This window comes from Scyliorhinus canicula, chromosome 21, assembly GCF_902713615.1.
Source record: "Scyliorhinus canicula chromosome 21, sScyCan1.1, whole genome shotgun sequence".
Classification (NCBI taxonomy): Eukaryota; Metazoa; Chordata; class Chondrichthyes; order Carcharhiniformes; family Scyliorhinidae; genus Scyliorhinus; species Scyliorhinus canicula.
In genome coordinates, this window is record NC_052166.1 from 231,584 (window position 1) to 250,603 (window position 19,020).

Genomic DNA, 19,020 nt, shown 5'->3' on the forward strand with positions numbered 1-19,020 from the left:
TCGGCGCAACATCGAGGGCCAAAGGGCCTGTACTGCGCTGTAATGTTCTATGTTCTATGTTCTGAGATAAAGATGCATGGCATTAAGGGTAAAGTAGTAGCATGGATAGAGGATTGTTTAATTAACAGAAAGCAAAGAGTGGGGATTAATGGGTGTTTCTCTGGTTGGCAATCAGTAGCTAGTGGTGTCCCTCAGGGATCTGTGTTGGGCCCACAATTGTTCACAATTTACATAGATGATTTGGCGTTGGGACCAAGGGCAATGTGTCCAAGTTTGCAGATGACACTAAAATGAGTGGTAAAGCGAAAAGTGCAGAGGATACTGGAAGTCTGCAGAGGGATTTGGATAGGTTAAGTGAATGGGCTAGGGTCTGGCAGATGGAATACAATGTTGACAAATGTGAGGTGAACCATTTTGGTCGGAATAACCATATCGGAGGAACCACAAGGGTGCGATCCCACCTCAGAAGACCAGGAAAACCTGCATCAGAGGAGACAAACTCAGTGGCAATCCCTGCCCGATATGTCGAGATCCGAAGATTCAGGTTGACCACCGGAATGTAAAGCTCCTGGATCAATTTATTTGTTCTCATTCTGCTACAATCTTTCATCCGACCAGAACTGGTGTCTGTATGAAACAGTACAAGAAGTTGACCAAAGCAGTACAGGATGCTAAGGATCATGGTTTGCTTGCATTCCAGGTCCCGCACATCGAGATCAATCCGGACGATTATTCTGTTTCCCATGGGGCAGTGGGCAAAACCCCACCCCCACCCCATCAGGAGGGACCCTGGTACAGCTGGTATCAGTGGCAAGAGCCGCCTGAGAAGGAGATTGCTCGGATTCGTAAGATGTACAAACCCTTTCTGAAGGAGAGCGTCACTCAAACTTCAACTAAAACACCATAGCTTTTTAATATGGTCCCATCAACTACTGGTCAAGCAATGCGCACGTGATTCCGGAGCACATTTGGCTAAATTATTTGAATAAAATGTGAAAGCTGTCTGTGATTCGGCTTACTCCCTGCAGTTTGTGCTGGATTGGGAATTGATACAGTATATCACGGTAGCATTGTGGATAGCACAATCGCTTCACAGCTCCAGGGTCCCAGGTTCGATTCCCGGCTGGGTCACTGTCTGTGCGGAGTCTGCACGTCCTCCCCGTGTGTGCGTGGGTTTCCTCCGGGTGCTCCGGTTTCCTCCCACAGTCCAAAGATGTGCGGGTTAGGTGGATTGGCCATGCTAAATTGCCTGTAGTGTCCAAACTTGCCCTTATTGTTGGGTGGGGTTACTGGGTTGTAGGGGCTAGGATGGAGGCGTTGACCTTGGGTAGGGTGCTCTTTCCAGGAGCCGGTGCAGACTCAATGGGCTGAATGGCCTCCTTCTGCACTGTAAATTCTATGAAATAACTACCGCTTCTCCAGTCCGTTCTCTGCGATGAACGTGTCAGCATCCGCGGGACTGTGTAAAAGTGCTCCCTACCTGGATACGTGACCCAGGGATTGGCTGGGTTCAGCATTCCGAATCTCACACCGTTTCTGTCCAGCGCGACCATCAGGTTGTTAAATTCAGCCCGGCGCTTGGCCAGGTCAGTCCCAATGTCCTGGTAGATCCGGATCCGGTGACCTTCCCAGCTGCAGTTTCAGGAATGCCTGGCCCAGCGCAGGATTCTCTCCCGGGCCTGGTACCGATGCCATCTTTGCAATTATCACCCTCGGCTGCTCCCCGGTTTGGGCATTTGATCGAGCGATTGGTGCACTCTGTCGATTTCTGGTGGGTTGGCAAAGCTGTCCCTTCCCATTAGGTTACCCAACATTTTGGCCACATATTCGATGGGGTTCCTACCTTCAATCCCCCCCCCGGTAGGCCCACAATCCGTAGGTTCTGCCGCCTCGATCGGTTCTCCTGGTCATCACGCTTACCACTCAGGTTGCCTTGTGTTGCGAGCAGCCTTGCCACCTCCTTTTCTAGGGCAACAATTCAGTCGCTCTGGTCCAGAAGAGTCCTCTCCAGATCTTTAATCATTGCCTCCTGGGCCTCCAACACTTTTTGGTTTTGTACAAGGCCTCCTGCACAATGGCCAGAGCTTCGGCCACCGCACCCTTCACCTCAGCTTGCATGTCCGATTTCACCTCATCTCGGTGTTCCCTCAACTCTTTGGAGAGGAGCGTTCCCCCACCCATCCCATGGTAAGGTGGGGGGGGGGGGAGGGTGGGGGCTTCTCGAGAGCTGGGTCAGTTCCTCACGTTCTGGCGAAGTCGGAGTTTCGCCGCCTCGTGCGTCGCCCAGTTTGGCCATTCGATGTTTGTCCTGATTTTTCCCACTCCTGGACTTCAGTCATCCTCTGGACTGGCTGTTATTTTACTTCTTCCCTTCTCTCTTCATTTTGTTGGCGGTGTCTGGACGATTTGCTTCGTTTACGGGTGTTTTTCAGGTTCACGGGAGGGGAGCCGCCTGACAAGCAACTTCTCAGCACATTCCTCCTCACCAGCCGTCCGCGAGTGTATTTTGTACGAAAAGTAACAAAACAGGTTTAAATTTAAATATCAAATGAAAGTGAAATATTTTGAATTATTCGTTCAGGTGATATGGGCCTTCATTTATTGCCCTTGAACTTTGTGGTTTGCTCGGTCATTTCAGAGGACATATAAACATCGACCACATTGCTATGGGTCTGGAGTCACATGTGGGCCAGACCGGGTAAGGACGGCAGATTTCCTTCCCTAAAGGACATTAGTGACCAGGAGGATTTTTACGAGAATCGACAATGGTTTCAAAATCACTATTAGATTTTTAATGCCAGATTTTTATTTAATTCAAATGTCACAATCTGCAGTGGGGGAATTCGAATCTGGGTCCACAAAGGCGCCCCTGGCTCCCTGGAATACTTGTCTAGAGATTATATTTTATTGCAAAACCAGAAATGCAAAACACAACAATCAAATGCCCAAACACATTAGAAATGATGATTTCTAGAAAGATAACATGTATTTAGATTCTAAAAATGTAGAACAGAAACACTCCTCATGATGGTTGTTGAGAACGTTGCTGCCCCGAAGTCTTCGTTCCTCATTCCGTGAAGGTTGGAATCTGCTGGCTTTTAGTTTGAATTGTGACCTTGCCTCTGCTGTGAAGAAATGTAATAGGAGGTCAAACATATTGGCCCCATTTACCATCTGGGGTGACTAGTAATCAGGGTTCTTCTCTTCGCTGGAGCCGGGAGTCTCCATTAGGATCTTCTTCTATTCTTCGATTAGATACAGGGATGGAGTCATTTGAAAGAATGGAGTCAGTGGATAGGGAACAGGGTTTGTGAGCAGAAATGAAGACCAAAGTAAATAAGGAGAGTAAAACATTGGAACGTGGATTACAGACAAAGCAGCCGGATAAAGAGACTTCCCAGAATCCCATCAAGAGTAAAGAGGAGTAAGTGAATGAGGAAAGTCACTGAAACATCAGTGGTGATGTCGAGTTAGCAACAGAGAAGCAACACAGATAACTAGCAGAACACAAAGCAGAGGCAATTACAGCAACAATAATATATATGTTAGCAAATTAATAACTGGATAGTGTGACTTACCAGGGACCCCAACAATAGCCAGGATGGGATAGTAAAAGTGTTGAACGATGTATACTGAGACTAGGATGCGATCGGATAATGTTATCGACCAATCATCTGCAGAAAGATGGTTAAACCAGTCGGATAAACCTCTGTCCATTGTCGTAACGTTCCAACCCATTGTCCTGCGATTCCAATCCAGTGTCGTAACGTTCCAACCCATTGTCCTGCGATTCCAATCTCTCTTCGCTGAATCTCTCTCTGTCTGTCTCTGGATCTGCTGATCTCTGTCAGTGTTGATGCTCCCGCTGACAGTTTGAATAAGACATTGAAATGAATCCCTTATTAATAGAAGAGGAAATCCTTCAGTGACATGACGAGGATCCATGGAGACTGACATTAATCACAGTCACTAAACAAACAGGTTTGATTAACCCCTTTCAATCCAACACCTTTTATTCCACAATGAAGTCAACATGTACCCAGTCTGGATGGGATATATGAGGATCACTGAGGGAAGGAATGGCGGAAATAGCAGAGCGACTGACTAATCTTTCAATCCTCAATGGATATTGGAATGGTGACAACAGAAATGCAGGGTTATAAATGCTGCAGTGTCAATAAAGTAAAGGTGGAATGCGACGTCAAGATGTAGGAGCAGAAGTCGGCCATTCGGTCCATCGAGTCTATCCACCATTCAATAAGATCATGACTCATCTGATGTGATAATCCTCAACACAGCCTTATCCCCCAAACCCTCGTTTCCCTCACTAATTATAGTAATCTGTATTAGTGTCACAAGTAGGCTTACATTAACACTGCAATGAAGTTACTGGAAAATCCCCTCGTCTTCTGAGCTGCACGGTAGCACAAGTGGATAGCCTCGTGGCTTCACAGCTCCAGGGTCCCAGGTTCGATTCCCGGATGGGTCACTGTCTGTGCGGCGTCTGCACGTTCTCCCCATGTCTGCGTGGGTCTCCTCCGGGTGCTCCGGTTTCCTCCCACAGTCCAAAGACGTGCAGGTTAGGTGGATTGGCCATGCTAAATTGCCCTTAGTGTCCAAAAAGGGTAGGAGGGATTATTGGGTGACGTGGATGGGGTGGAGGTGGGGGCTTGGGTGGGTCAGTGCAGACTCGATGGGCCGAATGGCCTCCTTCTGCACTGTATGTTCTATGTCTATGTATTCTTCACATTCCAGCGCCTGTTCGGGTACACAGAGGGAGAATTCAGAATGTCCAATTCACCTAACAAGCAAGTCTTTCAGGATTTGTGGGAGGAAACTGGAGCACCCGGAGGGAACCCACGCAGACACGGGGAGAACGTGCAGACTCTGCACAGACAGTGACCCAAGCCGGGAATCGAACCTGGATCCCAATGTGTCTCTCTCAGCCTTCAACATATTGAATGACCCAGCCTCTCTACAACTCTCTGCGGTAAATAATTCCACAGATTCACTTCCCTCCGAGAAACAAATTCCTCCTCATCTCTGTGAAAAATGGGTGACCCCTCAATCTGAGATTCTGCCCTCTGGTCCCAGACTCTCCCACAAGAGGAAAAAGCCTCTCAGCATCGACCCTGTCAAACCCCCTGAGAATCCGAATGTCTCAATAAGGTTGCCTCTCATTCTTCTAAACTCCAATGAGCACAGGCCCAACCTCCTCAACCTCTCCTCATGAGAAACTCCCTCCCTACCCAGGATCAACCTAGTGAACCTTCTCTGGACGGCCTCCAATGCTAGTATAGCTTTCCATTGATAAGGGGCCCAAAACTGGTCACAGAATTCCACGTGTGGTCTAACGAGTGCCTTGTACAGTTTTAGCAGAATTTCCCTATTTTTATGCTCCATTCCCTCTGAAACAAAGGCCAACATTCCATTTAATTTCATATTAGCTGCTGAATGTGCATACTAACGTCTTATGATTCATGCAAGAGGACCCCCAAATCTGTCTGTGCTGTTCTCCATTGAGAAATCATTCAGCATCTTTATTTTTCCCATCAAAGGTCATAACTTGGCGGATGGAATGTAATGTAGGAAACTGTCAAGTACAGGTGATTAAGAAGGCTGAAGGGATTGGATTACGAGGAGAGGTTGAGTAGACTGGGACTGTACTCGTTGGAATTTAGAAGGATGCGGGGGATCTTATAGAAACATTTAAAATTATGAAAGGAATAGATAGGATAGATGCGGGCAGGTTGTTTCCACTGGCGGGTGACAGCAGAACTAGGGGGCATAGCCTCAAAATAAGGGGAAGTAGATTTTGGACTGAGTTTAAGAGGAACTTCTTTACCCAAAGGGTTGTGAATCTATGGAATTCCTTGCCCAGTGAAGCAGTTGAGGCTCCTTCATTACATGTTTTTAAGGTAAAGATAGATAGTTTTTTGAAGAATAAAGGGATTAAGGGTTATGGTGTTCGGGCCGGAAAGTGGAGCTGAGTCCACAAAAGATCAGCCATGATCTCATTGAATGGCGGAGCAGGCTCGAGGGGCCAGATGGCCTACTCCTGCTCCTAGTTCTTATGTTCTTATATTCTTAAGCGATTCTTGGACAGGCACATGGACAGCAGTAAATTGGAGGGGTGTAGGTTAGGTTGATCTTAGATTAGGATAAATGGTCGGCACAACACCGTGGGCCGAAGGGCCTGTACTGTGCTGTACTGTTGTATGTTCTATGACTCAGTGTGATTGATTGGCTGGTGGCCAGTGGATTGGCCAATAGAACGTACTCTGCCCGGTAACAGGTGGTGATTGGGACCTATTGAAGTGGGCGGGTTCTCAGAGACCTCGGAGAGCAGTTGAGTCCTGGATGCAGAAAGATCAGACGCTGTTCAGAAAGGCTGTGACCTGAATGAATGAATCTGCAGTTAAATACTCAAACTGCCTGCCGTGTGGTGGAAGCCACACTGGATCCAGATGAGGCAACATTTCGGTCTGACCGAGATGTCCCCCCCCCCCCCCCTGGCCCCATCTGCGGAAACCACAAGTTCCCACCAGCCAGGCTAGACACCACCTACAAAAAATGGAGACAAGACGGGGGGGGGGGGGGGGGGGGGGGGGGGGATGCTGACAGTCAGAGACATTTACAGAAGGGACAGACGAGTGACACTTGGCGAACTGACGGAGGAGCTGGAACTACTGACAGGACAGGATTAGACTCCTCCAGGTAAAGCACTTTCTCTGCAAGGAGACAGCAGGATACCCCAGGCCCCTGGAGACCACATTACTAGAGGACCTGATAAACACTGAGGAAGGATGTTCTTGCTCTCAAGCGAAGGGTTACCAGACTGAATCCAGCGATGGCGGGACAGTCATATGAGGAGACATTGACTAGGTTGGGATTGCTCTCGCTGGAGTTCAGAAGAATGAGGGGGGATTCTCATCAAGACTTATAAAATTCTAACGGGGCTAGACAGGGTAGATGCAGGGAAGATGTTACCAATGACAGTTGTGTCCAGAATCACGGGTCACAGCCTGAGGATTCTGGGTAAACCATTTCGGACAGAGATAAGGAGACATTTCTTCACACAAAGAGTGGTGAGCCTGTGGAATTCATTACCGCAGGAAGTAGTTAAAAAAATATATTGGGATATTTGCAAGTATGTATAATAATAACAATAACAATGACATAAACATGGTACAATAAACATCCCCCACCCCCATCCCAATCTTCAGACACCCCAACCATAAAACAACAATCCGGCCCTCCCCCCTTTGGAATTCTGCTGATATTTTAATTTTCCCCGAGAAAGTCGATGAACGGCTGCCACCTCTGGGTGAACCCAACCATTGATCCTCTTAAGGTTAATTTTATTTTCTCGAGAGCAATAGTTATTGGGGACTCGATAGTTAGAGGGACAGATAGACGGTTCTGTAGCAGCGAAAGAGACTCGCGGATGGTATGTTGCCTCCCGGGTGCCAGGGTCCGTGACGTCTCGGACCGTGTTTTCAGAATCCTTCAGGGGGAGGGGGAACAGTCACAAGTCGTGGTACACATCGGTGCCAACGATATAGGTAAGAGAAGGGACGGGGATTTAAAACAGGAATTTAGGGAGCTAGGGTGGAAGCTGAGAGCCAGGACAAACCATGTTGTCATCTCTGGTTTGTTGCTGGTGCCACGTGCTAGTGAGGTGAGGAACAGGGAGAGAGTGCAGATAAACACATGGCTGCAGGGATGGTGTAGGAGGGAGGGTTTCAGTTACGTGGATAATTGGAGCACATTCTGGGGAAGGTGGGACCTGTACAGACAGGACAGAAGCCAGTGTTGAGAGTAGTGAGGTACTGAGGAGAGTATCAAGGTCGCAGGAGTGTACCGGCAGACAGAAAGGTGGGTTGAAGTGTGTCTACTTCAATGCAAGGATCATCCGGAATAAGGTAGGTGAACTTGGAGCGTGGATTGGTACTTGGGACTATGATGTTGTGGCCATTACGGAGACATGGTTAGAACAGGGACAGGAATGGTTGTTGGAAGTTCCGGGGTATAGATGTTTCAGTAAGAGTAGGGAAGGTGGCAAAAGAGGTGGAGGAGTAGCATTGTTAATCAAGGATAGTTTAATGGCTGCAGAAAGGCAGTTCGAAGGGGATCTGCCTACTGAGGTAATATGGGCCGAAGTTAGAAATAGGAAAGGAGCGGTCACATTGTTAGGAGTTTTCTATAGGCCCCCAAATAGTAATAGAGATGTGGAGGAAGAAATTGCAAAACAGATTATGGATAGGTGTAGAGGTCTCAGGGTAGTTGTCCTGGGTGACTTGAACTTTCCAAATATTGATTGGAACCTCTATAGGTCTAACAGTTAGGATGGGGCAGTTTTTGTACAGTGTGTGCAGGAGGGTTTCCTGACACAATATGTGGATAGGCCGACAAGAGGGGGGGCCACATTGGATTTGGTACTGGGTAATGAACCGGGCCAAGTGTTAGATTTGTTTGTGGGAGAGCACTTTGGAGATAGTGACCACAATTCGGTGTCTTTCACTGTAAGCAATGGAGAGGGATAGGGCCATACAGGAGGGCAAGGTTTATAATTGGAGGAGGGGTAATTAGGATGCGATTAGGCAAGAATTAGGGAGCATAAGATGGGAACAGAAACTGTCAGGGAAAGGCACAAATGAAAAGTGGAGCTTGTTCAAGGGACAAATACTGCGTGTCCTTGATAGGTATGGCCCTGTCAGGCAGGGAGGAAATGGCCGTGTGAGGGAACAATGATTCACAAAAGAGATTGAATGTCTTGTCAAGAGGAAAAAGGAAGAGTATGTAAGGATGAGAAAACAAGGTTCAGTTGGGTCGCTTGAGGGTTACAAGGCAGCAAGGAATGAGCTAAAAAGAGGGCTAAGGAGAGCTAGGAGGGGGCATGAGAGGTCCTTGGGTCGGATCAAGGAAAACCCCAAGGCTTTTTACTCTTATGTGAGAAATAAAAGAATGACCAGGGTGAGGTTAGGGCCGGTCAAGGACAGTAGTGGGAACTTGTGCATGGAGTCAGAAGAAATAGGAGAGGCGTTGAATTAATTCTTCAGTGTTTACCAAGAAGAGGGGCCATGTTTTTGAGGATAAGAGTGTGATACAGGCGGGTAGGCTGGAGGAGGTAGGTCCTCTCTGTCCACGGCGATAGTGCCTGAGGAGTGGAGAGTGGCGAATGTTGTTCCTCTGTTCAAGAAAATGAATAGGAATGACCCTGGTAATTATAGGCCAGTTAGTCTTACTTCGGTGGTCGGTAAGTTAATGGAAAAGGTCCTGAAGGATAGGATTTATGACCATTTGTAAAAATGCAGCTTAATCTGGGATAGTCAACACGAATTTGTGAAGGGTAAGTCTTGCCTCACAAATTTAATTGAATTCTTTGAGGAGGTAACTACGTGCGTAGATGAAGGTATTGCAGTTGATGTGGTATACATGGATTTTAGTAAGGCGTTTCATAAGGTTCCCCATGGTCGGCTCATGAAGAAAGTAAGGAGGTGTGGGATAGAGGGAAATTTGGCCAATTGGATAAGTAACTGGCTGTCACATAGAAGACAGAGGGTGGAGATGGATGGAAAATGTTCAGACTGGAGACCAGGTACCAGCGGTGTACCTCAGGGATCAGTGCTGGGTCCTCTGCTATTTGTGATTTTTATCAATGACTTGGAGGACGGGGCTGAAGGGTGGGTCAGTAAATTTTCTGATGACACCAAGATTGGTGGATTAGTGGATGAGGTGGAGGGCTGTTGTAGGCTGCAAAGAGACATTGATAGGATGCAGAGCTGGGCCAACAAATGGCAGATTTTAACCCTGATTCCCGTAACAGCCTCCCGAACAGGCGCCGGAATGTGGCGACTAGGGGCTTTTCACAGTAACTTCATTGAAGTCTACTCGTGACAATAAGCGTTTTTCATTTTCAAGTGCGGGGTGATTCATTTTGGTAGAAAAAATTTGATTGCGGATTACAGGGTCAACGGCAGGGTTCTGAGGAATGTGGAGGAACAGAGAGATCTTGGGGTTCATGTCCACAGATCTCTGAAAGTTGCCACTCAAGTGGATAGAGCAGTGAAGAAGGCCTATAGTGTGTTAGCGTTTATTAACAGGGGGCTTGAGTTTAAGAGCCGTGAGGTTATGCAGCAACTGTACAGGATCCTGGTGAGACCACATTTGGAGTATTGTGTGCAGTTCTGGTCACCTCAATATAGGAAGTATGTGGAAGCATTGGAAAGGGTGTAAAGGAGATTTCCCAGGATGCTGCCTGGTTTGCAAGATAGGTCTTATGAGGAAAGGTTGAGGGAGCTAGGGCTTTTCTCTTTGGAGCGGAGGAGGATGAGAGGCGACTTAATAGAGGTTTATAAGATGATGAGAGGGATAGATAGAGTGGACGTTCAGAGACTATTTCCCTGGGTGAATGTAGCTGTTACAAGGGGGCATAACTATAAGGTTCAGGGTGGGAGATATAGGAGGGATGTCCGAGGTAGGTTCTTTACTCAGAGAGTGGTTAGGGTGTGGAATGGACTGCCTGCTGTGATAGTGGAGTCGGACACTTTAGTAAATTTCAAGCGGTTATTGGATAGGCCCATGGAGCACACTAGAATGACAGGGAGTGGGATAGCTTGATCTTGGTTTCGGACAATGCTCGGCACAACATCGAGGGCCGAAGGGCCTGTTCTGTGCTGTACTGTTCTACGTTCTACGTTCCTGAAATGCTCCCCTACTGAAACTTCTACCACCTGGCCGGGCTCATTCCCCAGTACGAGGTCCAGTACAGCCCCTTCCCTTGTTGGACTATCTACATATTGTTTTAAGAAGCCCTACTGGATTCTCCTTTCAAACTCTGCCTGTCCAGGCCCGGAGCACTAAGTGAGTCCCAGTCAATATTGGGGAAGATAAAGTCTCCCATCACAACAACCCTGTTGCTTTTACTCCTTTCCAAAGTCTGTCTCCCTATCTGCTCCTCTATCTCCCACTGGCTGTTGGGAGGCCTGTAGTAAACCCCCAACATTGTGACTGCACCCTCTTATTCCTGATCTCTACCCATACAGCCTCGATGCCCTCTGAGGTGTCCTCCCGCAGTACAGCTGTGATATTCTCCCTAACCAGTAGCACAACTCCACAACCCCTTTTACATCCCCCTCTATCTCACCTGAAACATCTAAAGCTTGGAGTGTTTAGCTGCCAATCCTGTCCTTCCCTCAACCAGGTCTCTGTAATGGCAACAACATCATAGTTCCAAGTACTAATCCAAGCTCTAAGTTTATCTGCCTTACCTGTTATACTTCTTGCATTAAAACACATGCACTTCAGGCCACCAGACCCGCTGTTTTCAGCAACATCTCCCTGTCTGCTCTGCCTCAGAGCCATACTGACCCTATTCCCTAGTTCTCCCTCGATGCTTTCACCTTCTGACCTATTGCTCCGGTACCCACCCCCCTGCCAGACTAGTTTAAACCCTCCCGTGTGACACTAGCAAACCTCGCGGCCAGGATATTTATGCCTCTCCAGTTTAGATGCAACCCGTCCTTATACAGGTCACACCTGCGCCAGAAGAGCTCCCAGTGGTCCAGATAATGGAAACCCTCCCTCCTACACCGGCTGTTTAGCCACGTGTTTAGCTGCTCTATCTTCCTATTTCTAGCCTCACTGGCACGTGGCACAGGGAGTAATCCCGAGATTACAAACCTGGAGGTCCTGTCTTTTAACTTTCCACCTAGCTCCCTGAACTCCTGCTGCAGGACCTCATGCCCCTTCCTGCCTATGTCATTAGTACCAATATGTACAACGACCTCTGCCTGTTTGCCCACCCCCTTCAGGATGCCCGCTATCTGTTCTGAGACAGCCTGGACTCTGGCACCAGGGAGGCAACATACCATCCTGGAGTCTCTTTCACGTCCACAGAAGCGTCTATCTGTGCCCCTGACTATAGACTCCCCTATGACTATTGCTGTTTTGCACTTTGACCCTCCCTGCTGAACATCAGAGCCAGCCGTGGTGTCACTGCTCTGGCTGCTGCTGTTTTCCCCTGATAGGCTATCCCCCCCCCGACAGTACCCGAAGGGGTATACCTGTTCGAGAGGGGAACTGTGGTAGTATGACTAGAGGTACTACAGTACCTGGGAGTGTGAGCTGCTATTGGTGTAGAAGGCTCGCTGTCCATTGGCCCAAGTGTTGTCTTCTCATTGGTCGAGAAGAAGGTTCTCCGCCTACGAGGCGGAGTATAAGAACCCGTGTTTCCCAGCAGCCATCGTTCTTTCTGTACTCGGGCTGCTGGGCAGACTTCTTGTAGATTAAAGCCTTCGATTCGGACTACTCCTTCGTTTCTGTGCTCATTGATCGCGCATCAATTTAATCTACAAGATTTTAAAGGATGGAGCTCCGCATCAAGCCGGAGTGTCAACGCCTCAGCCCCCACACAGCAAACGCAACAGCCACATTTAAGCACTGGCTGGCTTGTTTCAACAGCTACATTAGTACGGCGGAAAACATACCGACGAAGGAGCAGAAGCTACACATCCTCCACTCGTGCGCCGGCACCGCCTACACGCTCATTGAGGACACGACCGACTACGACACGGCCATGGAACTGCTCAAAGGACACTTCATCCGGCCGGTAAATCAAGTTCAAGCTCGGCACTTACTGGCCACAAGGCAGCAGATCCCTGATGAGTCATTGGACGATTTTTACCGTCCCTCCTCGTACTGGGGAGGAACTGAGGCTGCCCACAAGTGTCTGCTAATGAGCACACGGAACTCCTCATCCGAGACGCCTTTGTTGAAGGTATGCAGGCCCCACAGATCCGCCAGAGAGTATTAGAAAGAGAAACCTTGAGCCTCACGGAGGCACGGTCCCTCGCTACCTCCCTAGATGTCGTGAACAGAAACGCCCGCTCATACGCCCCCGACTGCGCGGCGGCCCCCTTGGCAGCGTGGAATTCAGCGTCTCTTTCCCCCACGGACTCGGACCCCCCCCAGGCCTGCGCTGCAGGGCACCCCGAAAAACCCGCGGGGCCCCGCTGCTATTTTCGCGGCCAGGCGAAGCACCCCCCGTCAGCGCTGCCCAGCCCGTTCTGCAACCTGCAAGACCAGCGGGAAGAAAGGCCACTTTGTGGCTGTCTGCCAGGCCAAGGCAGTCACTGCGGTCCCGGGCAGCGACTGCGGGACTCCCCCTTCTCTCTCTCTCTCTTTAGGGGCCCCGTGTGGCCCGCTGACCTCGCTGCCCCATCCCCCAACGCCACGTGCGACCTCCGGGCGCCGCCAGTTTGTCCACCCCCCACCATGTGTGACCGATGGGCGCCGCCATCTTGGATCGGCTCCGAGGACCCCGCGGGTGACTACGCGCCGCCCGATGAAGACTCTGACTATCTGCCACGACTCACTTCAGTCACTTTGGACCAGTCTCAACCCCGCGGGCCTCACGGTCCAGGGAAGGGAGTTTTAAAATTACAGACTCTACGTCCTCCCCCACCTCTGCGCGGCCGCACTCCTGGGTTAGACATCCAATGTAACCTCCAGAGCCTAACATTCAAATTCAGTGGCCCTGTGCCTCTCCTCACTGTCTGCAACCTCACGACCCTCAAGGTCGATCCCCCGTCCTTGTTTGCAAACCTCACCCCGGATTGCAAGACTGGCTTCCTAGCCCCAAAGCGACTTACTCCTTCATAGCCGCCACCGGACGTCCACGAGTTGCAAATATTAAACGTAAAGTGTTGCTGCGTCTAAATTGAAAATATCAATAAAATTTTTTTTTAAACCCTTGAACTGAAATCAAAATCTGAAGAGGTTTAAGGAGCTGGTAACTCTTATTTGAAACAAAGACTTTTTTCTGCTTTTACTTATGTTTTCTTTTTAGTTCTTTCTTCCTGTGTGCCTGTGTGTGTGTGTGTGTGTGTGTGTGTGTGCCTGTGTGTGCTTGAGCCTGTGTGTATGTGTCTGTGTGTGTGTGCCTGTGTGTGTGTGTCTGCATGTGTGTGCGTGAGCCTGTGTATGTGTCTGTGTGTGAGCCTGTGTGTGTGAGCCTGTGTGTGCGTGAGCCTGTGTGTATGTGTCTGTGTCTGTGTGTGCCTGTGTCTGTGTGTGCCTGTGTGTGCGTGAGCCTGTGTGTATGTGTCTGTGTGTGTGAGCCTGTGTGTGTGAGCCTGTGTGTGTGTGCAAGCCTGTGTGTATGTGTCTGTGTGTGCGTGAGCCTGTCTGTGTGTGCCTGTGTCTGTGTGTGCCTGTGTGTGCGTGAGCCTGTGTGTATGTGTCTGTGTGTGTGAGCCTGTGTGTGTGAGCCTGTGTGTGTGTGCAAGCCTGTGTGTATGTGGCTGTGTGTGCGTGAGCCTGTCTGTGTGTGCCTGTGTCTGTGTGTGCCTGTGTGTGCGTGAGCCTGTGTGTATGTGTCTGTGTGTGTGAGCCTGTGTGTGTGAGCCTGTGTGTGCGTGAGCCTGTGTGTATGTGTCTGTGTGTGCGTGAGCCTGTCTGTGTGTGCCTGTGTCTGTGTGTGCCTGTGTGTGCGTGAGCCTGTGTGTATGTGTCTGCGTGTGCGTGAGCCTGTCTGTGTGTGCCTGTGTCTGTGTGTGCCTGTGTGTGCGTGAGCCTGTGTGTATGTGTCTGTGTGTGTGAGCCTGTGTGTGTGAGCCTGTGTGTGTGTGCAAGCCTGTGTGCCTGTGTCTGTGTGTGCCTGTGTGTCTGTGTGTCTGTGTGCGTGCGTCTGTGTGCATGTGTGAGAGTCTGTGTGTGTGAGCCTCTGTGCCTGTGTGTCTGTGTGTGTATATATAGAGGGACGGGGACAAGTTAAAGTGCGGAATTAGGAATTAGATAGTAGCTAAACTGGTGTTTTGCCGCATGTTTCACGATATTTCTTGTCATAAATAAACAGTACCTCGGGTGGGATTCTCCGACCCCCCGCCGGGTCAGAGAATCGCCGAGGGTCGGTGTGAATCCCGCCCCGCCATCCTCCTAATTTTCCAGCCCCCCAAAAATCGGGACGGCGTGAGTCACGCCGCCCACCTCGGAGAATGGCGGGGTCCAGCGCGACTCAATGGGTGCCGGGGCTGCCCGAATTCTCCGGCCCGCGATGGGCCAGATTCCCGCCCATCTTTTGCAAATCCCGCTGGCGTAAATTGGGGTAGGTCACTTACCAGCGGGACCTGGCGGCGCGGGCGGCCTCCGGGGTTCTTGAGGGGGCGTGGGGAGGATCTAGCCCTGGCAGGTGCCCCCACGGTGTACTGGCCCGCGATCGGGGCCCACCGACCCGCGGGCGGGCCTGTGCTGTAGGGGCACGCTATCCTTCCGCACGGAGGCTGTACCGATCAGCCATTCGCGGTGTGGAAATGAAGCCCTCTGCGCGGGGATGACGCAAACAAATGCTGCCGCTCCTGCGTATGTGCCAACTCGCGCTGGGTGACGGAGGCCCTTCAGCTCTGTTTGGCGTGGCACCAAGCCCATTTCCCGGGGGTGGCAACCACTCCGGGGTGGGCCTACCATTGGAGCAGCCCCATGCCGGTGGTTCACGTCACTTCGTCCCACCGGGACCCTCTGCCCCACCGGGTAGGGGAGAATCCTGCCCCTCGTGTTTCCATTTAAAAACCTGGTGACTGTAATTATTGGGCGCCAAGGATCAGAGACTTTGGGAAATCATACTGGTTAACGAGTGATCGCCAAAGATTCTCCTAACCACCCTGAGAATGGACGTATCCAAAATGGGAAATCTATTAGAGAGAGAGATGCACCCAGGGACTTCCGCATTCCTGCTTAAGTGTTTTTGCTCAGTCTGGCTGTCATCCATTCCCTTTCTGCTGTGCACACTTTATTGCTGGTGTGAACACCTCACTATATGTGCTGTCCGTGATGGTCTCGTCCTTCCAGGTGCAGCCCCAGGGAATCCAATCACAGCCAATCACAGCCAATCACAGCAAATCACAGCCAATCACAGCAAATCACAGCCAATCACAGCCAATCACAGCCAATCACAGCCAAATCTCTGGAGTGTGGATTTTCAGTTGTTTCCGCTGGACATGTCCATGCTCATCCCGGAAACGGGGAATGTCGCTGACATCCCACATTGCACAGGAGGAGCATTCCACATGACCAAGCTGCCCTACCACGGGTTCCATAAATTAGTCACTTTGCTTTTACTTCCTGTAGTTTAGGGTGTAATGATATGTATAGTGCCAGTGTAGTAATGGGTTAACATCTGAAACTATGTGTAAATCAAACACTAGATGGCGTTACTAATTCATTGGATATAAGACAGGAATTCTGAGAGAACGCGATGAGAACAGAATGAGAATTGATTGTAAAGAGATAGCACGAGGGCAAGTCATAGTTTAGCTTATTACTTAAATAGAATCTTGATTACTGCACTACAGATTCAGTATTACTGGTCTAGTATCTGTTACTCATTAAAGGGTGCACACCTAATAAAAGTTAGTAGTGTAAAATAAATTTGTTTTGATTCAAACTTCTTATTTTTTTTATTTTTTGTCAACACTACATAATCTGGCTATCTCAGAGGGAAAGGCAAGGAATATAACAAATGGTATATTAAGGAGAGTAGAATTATTCACCTGGACCTACGTACCAACAAAATCCAAATGTTCACACTCTACTGTCTAATGCAGCATAAAGCAGCAATCCAAAGGATGGAAGATGCCTGTCTTAATCAATATGAAGCAGCAGGATTGTGGATAGGTGGCCCAGCCAATGGGAGAGGAAAGATATCAAGGGGTATGGGTTTCAGTCCAGTTTGAGGGAGCGGGATGATGGACAGCTGCACCAGCCAATAGGAGAGCGGAGATGTCGGACAGAGAAAGGTTCACCTCCCACTCCTTCCACTGGAAATGTGAAACAAAATCAGAAAATTCTGCAAACTCTGCGTTTGAGTTCTACCTATCATTTAATAAATTGATGTACTAGAGTAAAGGGATACTTCAGCACATTTTTCAATTGCTCCCTGAACTGAGTCTGGGTCACGGCATAAATTGCAGTGTTGGTGCAGCAACCCAGGAGCTGCAGCATGAAGCCCAATTCCACAATAGATAGATCTAGATATGTGGACTGATACAACACATAATTGATCCTCCACCACAATGAGTATAATGTTATCGGTGCCCATAACAGGATAAAATTGGCTGAGATAACAAAGAGTAAAATTATGGTTTTTTTTCGACTCGCTATCTCCGCGTCTCTGGGACTTTCCCCACTGCAGTGTGCCCGGAGTCTCCTGCGGGCTCTGCTGCTCACTAAAATATGCTTGACGGTGAAAATATTGAACAGCAGAATCAGGAAGAATGGGACATATGGGGTTAGAATGTTGTGGAGGAACACGATTGTTATCCAGACTGGAGAGAACAGAATGTCCATTGTCACAACACAAAACCAGGGGGTGTTTGACAGCATATAGCGGCTCGTTAACATAAAATACCAGAAAATGTTCTTCACACAGCTCAGCACAGTCACTGTTCCCAGAACCACAGTCGCCGTTTTCTCGCTGCAATATTTACTTTTCAGCTTCGAGCAACAAATGGCCACAAATCGATCAAAGGTGAAAGTGACGGTGAACCAGACAGAACAGTCAGTGGCTGCATAAAGCAGGACGGCGTGGATATTACACACGTGGATGGACTGTAGGAACGAAAACTGTTCATCAAAAACAATAGGAATGTGTCTCAATATCAAGTCGAAGGCGATGATTAGTAAATCTGCTGCTGCCATGGCCACCAGGTAACAAGTGACACATTTGGAGAGTCCACAGTTTCTGCGTGTCAGGGTCATAATTGTCAACAGGTTCGCTGTCAGGAAGAGAAATCAGGAATAAAATTATACACCAGGCCTTGGGAAACTTTCCCAGTTTAATGGAGGTTGGGTGGTACGTTGGAATGAAAGTACCTGAAACACAAACAGGAAGGCAAGTGGCAGAGTGGAAGGAAGCAGAGATCAAATAACAAAACACAACAATCAAATGCCCAAACACATTAGAAATGATGATTTCTAGAAAGGTGACATGTACTTAGATGATAAAAATGGAGAACAGAAACACTCCTCATGATGGTTGTTGAGAACGTTGCTGCCCCGAAGTCTTCGTTCCTCGTTCCGTGAAGGTTGGAATCTGCTGGCTTTTAGTTTGAATTGTGACCTTGCCTCTGCTGTGAAGAAATGGAATAGGAGGTTAAACATATTGGCCCCATTTACCATCTGGGGTGACTAGTAATCAGGGTTCTTCTCTTCGCTGGAGCCGGGAGTCTCCATCAGGATCTTCTTCTATTCTTCGATTAGATACAGGGATGGAGTCATTTGAAAGAATGGAGTCAGTGGATCGGGAACAGGGTTTGTGAGCAGAAATGAAGACCAAAGTAAATAACAAGGAGAGTAAAATATTGGAACCTGGATTACAGACAAAGCAGCCGGATAAAGAGACTTCCCAGAATCCCATCAAGAGTAAAGAGGAGTAAGTGAATGAGGAAAGTCACTGAAACATCAGTGGTGATGTCGAGTTAGCAACAGAGAAGCAACACAGATAACTAGCAGAACACAAAGCAGAGGCAATTACAGCAACAATAATATATATGTTAGCAAATTAATAACTGGATAGTGTGACTTACCAGGGACCCCAACAATAGCCAGGATGGGATAGTAAAAGTGTTGAACGATGTATACTGAGACTAGGATGCGATCGGATAATGTTATCGACCAATCATCTGCAGAAAGACGGTTAAACCAGTCGGATAAACCTCTGTCCATTGTCATAACGTTCCAACCCATTGTCCTGCGGTTCCAATCCAGTGTCGTAACGTTCCAACCCATTGTCCTGCGGTTCCAATCCAGTGTCGTAACGTTCCAATCCATGTTCTGAGATTCCGATCTATCTTCGCTGAATCTCTCTCTGTCTGTCTCCGGATCTGCTGATCTCTGTCAGTGTTGATGCTCCCGCTGACAGTTTGAATAAGACATTGAAATGAATCCCTTATTAATAGAAGATGAAATCCTCCAGTGACACGATGAGAATCCATGGAGACTGACATTAATCACAGTCACTAA

General features: G+C 48.8%; 2 protein-coding genes across 2 annotated transcripts; one reads left to right on the forward strand and one right to left on the reverse strand.

Annotated features, from left to right (window-relative positions):
- Positions 1–412: 412 nt before the first annotated feature.
- On the forward strand, positions 413–1,000 carry LOC119955846 (28S ribosomal protein S18b, mitochondrial-like; the record flags this gene model as incomplete). Its single annotated transcript, XM_038782461.1, is given in 1 exon segment — positions 413–1,000. A coding segment is annotated over 1 exon segment (495 nt), but the record flags the coding sequence as incomplete, so codon positions are not given.
- Positions 1,001–16,487: 15,487 nt separating this feature from the next.
- LOC119955545 (probable G-protein coupled receptor 139) lies at positions 16,488–18,839 on the reverse strand. The gene is made up of 2 exons (XM_038781821.1): positions 18,585–18,839; positions 16,488–17,774 (listed from the first exon to the last, which is right to left on the reverse strand). The coding sequence occupies exons 1-2, from the start codon at positions 18,826–18,828 to the stop codon at positions 16,876–16,878; spliced, it is 1,143 nt and encodes a 380-aa protein (XP_038637749.1). The 5' UTR covers positions 18,829–18,839; the 3' UTR covers positions 16,488–16,875.
- Between the last annotated feature and the right edge of the window lie 181 nt (positions 18,840–19,020).